This window comes from Pan paniscus, chromosome 1, assembly GCF_029289425.2.
Source record: "Pan paniscus chromosome 1, NHGRI_mPanPan1-v2.0_pri, whole genome shotgun sequence".
Taxonomy (NCBI): Eukaryota; Metazoa; Chordata; class Mammalia; order Primates; family Hominidae; genus Pan; species Pan paniscus.
The window spans coordinates 213,596,473-213,602,620 of NC_073249.2; the positions used below are offsets into that span (position 1 = coordinate 213,596,473).

A 6,148-nucleotide genomic window follows, 5' to 3' on the forward strand; every position below is an offset into this window, starting at 1 on the left:
ATTAACCCACTGAACAGCCACAGCAACTAACAAGGAGTTAACAGACATCTAAAGAAGTGAAGAACTGGAGGAGGCCAAGCCAAGCGTGGTGGTCCACGCCTATACTCCCTGCATTTTGGGAGGCCAAGGCAGGAGAATCACAAGCTCAGGAGTTCCAGATCAGCCTGGGGAAGACAGCGAGGCCTTGTCTCTACTAAAAAAATGTATCCAGGTGTGGTGGCTCACACAGCTGTAGTCCTAGCTACTCAGCAGGCTGAGGTGGGAAGATCGCTTGAACCCAGGAAATTGAGGCTGCAATGAGGTATGATTGTGCCACTGCACTGTAGCCTGAGTGACAGGAGACCTTTAAAAAACAAAAACAAAAAAAAGCCTGACACAGTGGCTCACACCTGTAATCCCAGCATTTTGGTAGGCCTACTTGCATGAATCACCCAAAGTCAGGAGTTTGAGACCAGCCTGGCCAACATAGTGAGGAAACCCTGTCTCTACTAAACATACACAAATTAGCTGGGCATGGTGGTGCATGCTTGTAATCCCAGCTACTTGGGAGGCTGAGGCAGGAGAATCATTTAAACCCCAGGTGGAGGTTGCAGTCAGCTGAGATGGCACCATTGCACTCTAAACTCCAGCCTGGGCAACAAGAGTGAAACTCTGTCTCAAATAAAAGAATGGGAGGAAACTGGTTACAATAACCAAATTTCATTTAAATGCCTTGATTTTCTTGGGCTGCATCTTATTGATTGGACAACTCAGTCAGTGCCTTTTGTTTTTCCATCAATAACTGAAGATTCCTGAGGCTTAAACTGGAAAACAGGTTACTTAATAATAGACGGCACCAGACAGATTCTGCTCAGTTTTCCTTTATTTCTGATTGTTTCTTTACAACCATCCATGCAAGAGTAACTCCCTCATGTATTCTCAAGCCTGAATTCCACTCTAGACATTCAGATTCCCATTTTCGACTCTACAGGATACAGGTTCCCAAAGTCCCATCAAATCCATGGCAACATTTCCCCCAAGTCCTGCCCCTGCTTGATCACCTTTCCTTTCCCACTTTCAGAGCCCATGTGTGAAACGATGGGTTCTGTGCTCCCTTTAGGATGTACCTAAGACCTAGGTTTTAGTTTCCAAGTGTCCAGAAGAAAGCGTTTGACTTATCCATCCAAATAGGCAGGGATTCAACAGCAGTATTGATCTGCCTCCAGGTCATAAAATGACCTGTCGTCACGGTCAGGGCAGTTGTCAGTACAGAACAAGATCCTCTTGGGGTGCCTGAAGTCCCTCACTCTCTTCAACAGCTCAGCCCTAATTTGAGCAAATCTGCTCCAGCAGAGAGTACCATCAGCACCATAACTGTCCCGCGGGGCAGGATACAGCTCCAGGCATAAGTTTTTGAGTATGATTGTGTGGCTCAGCAGGTTCTCCAGGGTGGCCATGGAGATGGGATTTCCACAGAAGCTGAAGGTGTTGAGCTCAAAGCAGCGGCTCAGGGCAGGCAGGATGGCATTGACTTGGGAGTCTATGATGTCACAGTCATCTAAATTCAGGTACTCAAGGGTGGCTGCAACTTTTTCTAGGAGAATTTGGAGAGGCACAAGACTGTAATTGGTCAGTCTGATGCCACTCAGGTCCAGGGTCTTTAGTTGACTGATGCTCGGGCACTGGGATAGATGCTTCAAGTCTGATTCCAAAAGCACACAGTTAGTTATTGCGAGGACCTTTAACGAGGTCTTCAGACAGCTGGGGAGAGAGAGCAAGAAGTTAATTCTCGGGAATCATAGGGGTGAGTGGAGGGTGGTGGGGAATGGCTTCAAGGTAATGGATGGAGACCATTTTGCCCAAGTCCAGGATCATTCTGATGGCCTGATGGTCAACACTTAGGATGATGCGTGATGAAGAGCTTTGCCACCGAGGTCAATTCCACTTTAGACCCGGCCCAGTAACTCACACCTGTAATCCCAGAACTTTGGGAGGCTGAGACTGGTGGATTCCTTGAGATCAGGAGTTTGAGACCAGCCTGGTGAACATGGCAAAACCTCCTCTCTACTAAAAATCCAAAAATTAGTCAGGTGTGGTGGCGGGAGCCTGCAATTCCAGCTACTTGGGAAGCTGAGGGAGGAGAATCGCTTGAACCCAGGAGGTGTAGGTTGCAGTGAGCAGAGATCATGCCACTACACTCCAGCCTGGGTGACAGAGCGAGACTCTACTAAAAAGAAAAAGGAGAAAAAATCATTCCATTTGAGGCTGACTCATTTCACCATCATTTATAGGAATGGATCAAGTTCACAGAATCCCTAAAGCTCCCTTTCCTCATCTGTCAGGCAGAAAACCACATCCCTGGGCCACAGGAGCCCAGTGGAGATGCAGGCATAAAGGACAAACCCAGACAGGATCCTGCAACATCAGCTGGGGTGGGCGGGCTGCAGGCGTCCCTGACACGCCTGTATCATCAGCAAACCATCTATCACTTTCACCATTCTTTGTGCCTGCTCCCTGACCCTCTGTTTCAGAATCATACATTTCCTAGGTAATTAATTTACCTGGAGCTCAAAAGAAACTTTTACAACAGGGAATTAGAGATGGGATCATTCATGTTCACCAAACTGTGGGGCACAAAGCTGATTTTCTGACATGTGCAGGTTTGCTGAGCATTCCCCTCTTCAGTGCCCACTTCACTTCCCTACTTCACATCATCTTCTTAAAAATTATCTTGTTGGCTGGGCATGGTAGCTCTCGCCTATAATCCCAGCACTTTGGGAGTCCAAGGTCGGTGGATCACTTGAAATCAGGAGTTGGAGAATAACCTGGCCAACATGGTGAAACCCTGTCTCTACTTAAAATATAAAAATTAGCCAGGTGTGGTGGCCCACGCGTGTAATCCCAGGTACTCGGGAGGCTGAGGCAGGAGAATCGCTTGAACCTGGGAGGCAGAAGTTGCTGCGAGCTGAGATGTCACAACTGCACTCCAGCCTGGACCATCAAAGTTAAAATCCATCTCAGAAAAAAAAAAGTTATCTTGTTTGTTTTTACTTTTATTTATTCATTTCTGACAGGGGTCTTGGGATGTTACCCAGACTGGTCTTAAACTCCTAGGCTCAAGCTATCCTCTTGCCTCAGACTCCCAAAGTGCTAGGATTACAGGCATGAGCCACCGCCCCTGGCCAATTTTCCTCATCTTAACTTAGACACACGTCCTCAGGAAGAATCCAGAAAGGCACCCTCACTAGATCTGAACCCTCCAGTAGCTAGCTTCCTAGCATGGCAGCCTCTCTATAGCATCTCCCCTAGCTGATCCCTCTGCCTCTATTGGGAGGGTTGCATGATACCCATTTCAGGACAGGGCCGCCAACAGGACAATGCATGGACATTCTAGTATCCCCTTCACTGTTTCATCCTCATAGGCTGGCTCACAGTAGATGCCCACTAGTGTTTACTGTAACAGGCTCTGCTGTGGTCTGCAGAGAAAGCTCACCACTCTCCCTCACCTGAGCAGCTGGTCCAGGTGGCCTTCGAGGAAAGAAACAGAGTTCATATAAAGCTTTTGGAGGCAGCACAGCTTGAGGAACTGAGTGGTGAACTGGGTAACAATCTCCTTCTTCTGCTCTGGGGAAACGTAGCGAGAGACATCCATGTGGGAGAGAACGAGCTTCTGAAGATTCCTCATGTGGCCCAGGTATGGGGTAAACTGTGTCAGGATGGGCAGTATCCACTTGCAATTCACTTCCACCTCCTGGATACAGTCTAGGTTCACCATTTTCAGGATGCTTCTGATATTGTGGAAGGGCATTCCCAAAATTTTCAGCTTCTTACCGCACAGGTGTAGTAAATCTCTCCTCTGCTTGACCCATAGAAGGAGGCAGGTGAGGTATTCATCCAGAGTCCTGTTCTTGAGCCAAAGTTCTATGAACACAGTCAAGGGCTGCCGTCCTCTCATCCTTGGACAGTCCTGCACTGGTTTTTTGTTCCTCTTGGCATTGAGGAAGCACCCATGGGCCATAGCTTCAGACCAAACCATCCAGAAGTTCTCACAGACATCCTGTAAATCCAGCACTTGAAGTTTACACCTCCTGTGGGAAAATAGAGGTGAGACTGAGAATTTCAGAACTCATTTCTGAACTTAAACTCCACATCCTGGATAGCAGCTCCTCCCCTCCCTGCTTCTTGTCCCTCTCTCTGACTTTTCTTCACCCTGTTTTCCCCTTGGATCCTGCCCACTTCCACATTCTTTTTTTTTGAGACCAAGTCTCCCTCTGTCACCCAGGCTGGAGTGCAGTGGTGTGAGGTCACCTCACTGCAACCTCTGCTTCCCGGGTTCAAATGATTCTCCTGCCTCAACCTCACAAGTAACTGGGATTACAGGAACCCACCACCATGCGCAGCTAATTTTAGTATTTTTAGTAGAGTTGGGGTTTACCATGTTGGACAGGCTAGCCTCCAACTCTTGACCTCAGCCTCCCAATGTGCTGGGATTACAGGAACCCACCACAATGCCCAGCTAATTTTAGTATTTTTAGTAGAGTTGGGGTTTACCATGTTGGACAGGCTGGCCTCCAACTCTTGACCTCAGCCTCGCAATGTGCTGGGATTACATTGTGAGCCACCGTGCCCGGCCCAGTTCTCACTTTTCATGGTGCCTTTCAGTGCCATTAGAGGAGAGGTTCCTCTTACCTCCATGGACCTTGTGTGGTGAGCAGTGCTTTCCCTGAGGAGCTGGTGAATGGCCAAGTCCTCTCAGCTTCCTCACCACCACCATCCCCCACTTGGGCCTCCTCACTTCTCATGACCCAGCTGTTCCTTCTGTTGGACACCTGGGCCCTCCCCACCAGCCCACCTGGGCCACCTCACCTGGGACGAACCCCTTGGGTAAGCAGTGCATCAAGCCCATCGAGCACAGCTTTGAAGGCCTCCAGACAAGGCATCTTTATCAGAGGCCTCAGAGGGAGGCGGCGGAAGGGCCAGGCCTGCACCATCAGCTTCAGGGTCTGACAGCGTCTCCTGCTGAAGGCCTCCATGAACAGTGGGGGGAAAAGTTCTGTGGGCAGCTCCTCCAGGGTGGAGACGGCCAAGGCTTGATCTCTCAGCAGGTTCCGCCCCGCAAGCTCCAGGAGTCTGGGGGCAGTCCGGATGCTCATCTTCATGAATCTGCAGGGAAAACTTCCAGAGGACAAACCCAGAGAAAAGGCATCACTCTCAGGCCAAGCCCATGCAATCTCATCTTCTCCCAGGGCCAAAGTCACTGCTCTGGCAATGGTGAAAGAGCCCTCAGTTTACTCCAATTCTGCTCTGTACTCAGTGGCCATTAAGCCAGCGTTCTGCTTCTGCTGCATCAGCATGAGCGTCTCCGAAGGAGTGAGGAAGCAGGGCCACCACTAGCCCTTCCTTTCTATCCAGTGTTCCATCCAGTGACTAGTGAGTGTGGAGGAACCTGAAAGCGAACCCCTCCTACCATTGGGGGAAATTACTAATTCCTTAAGTTTCTAAAACAATGGGAATGGGAGTGTCACAAGCCTACATGCCCACATTTTCAGTTCCTACAAATAAGCTTGTTGGGAACATTCATGGGGCATCCCTAGAACAGGTTCTATTTGTTTTCTTTTCATTATTTAAGCTTGCTTTCTCTTTCTCTCTCTTTCTTCTTTCCTTCTTTCCCTCTCTCACTCCCTTCTTTCTTTCTTTCCCCCTCTCTCTCCCTTCTTTCTTTCTTGTCTTCTTTCCCTGCCTCCCTTCTCTCATTCTCTCTCTCTTTCTCTCTCTCCCTCTCTCACTCTCTTTCTGACAGGGTCTTGCTCTGTCACCCAGCCTGGAGTGTAGTGGTGGGATCTCAGCTCAGTGCAGCCTTGACCTTCCAGCTCAAAGGATTCTTCCTCCTCAGCCTCTCAAGTAGCTGGGACCACAGTTATGCATCACCACACCCAGCTCATCTTTTATTTTTTGACTTTTTGTAAAGACAGTGGATTTCGCTATGTTTTCCAAGCTGGTCTTCAACTCCTAGTCTCAAGCAATCTACCCCTCTTGGCCTCCCATCATACTGGGATTATAGGTGTGAGCCTCCGCCCCAGCCTCATTATTGAAAATTTCAGTGAGATGCAGTGGTCTCAGCCTGTAGTCCAAGCTAATAGGGAGGCTGAGGTAGGAGGATCGCTTGAAC

At 49.0% G+C, this 6,148-nt stretch overlaps 1 protein-coding gene across 1 annotated transcript; it reads right to left on the reverse strand.

The window, feature by feature from the left end:
- Positions 1–1,178: 1,178 nt before the first annotated feature.
- On the reverse strand, positions 1,179–5,138 carry LOC129392992 (PRAME family member 11-like). Its single transcript, XM_055105418.2, has 3 exons — positions 4,846–5,138; positions 3,486–4,067; positions 1,179–1,740 (listed from the first exon to the last, which is right to left on the reverse strand). The coding sequence occupies exons 1-3, from the start codon at positions 5,136–5,138 to the stop codon at positions 1,179–1,181; spliced, it is 1,437 nt and encodes a 478-aa protein (XP_054961393.2).
- Positions 5,139–6,148: the final 1,010 nt, after the last annotated feature.

Coding starts and splice junctions, on each gene's coding strand:
- LOC129392992 (XM_055105418.2), bottom strand. CDS start 5,138: ATGAAGATGAGCATCCGGACTGCCCCCAGACTCCTGGAGCTTGCGGGG. Junction 4,068..4,845: donor ACCCAAGGGGTTCGTCCCAG/GTGAGGTGGCCC, acceptor ATTTTCCCACAG/GAGGTGTAAACTTCAAGTGC. Junction 1,741..3,485: donor CACCTGGACCAGCTGCTCAG/GTGAGGGAGAGT, acceptor CTCTCTCCCCAG/CTGTCTGAAGACCTCGTTAA.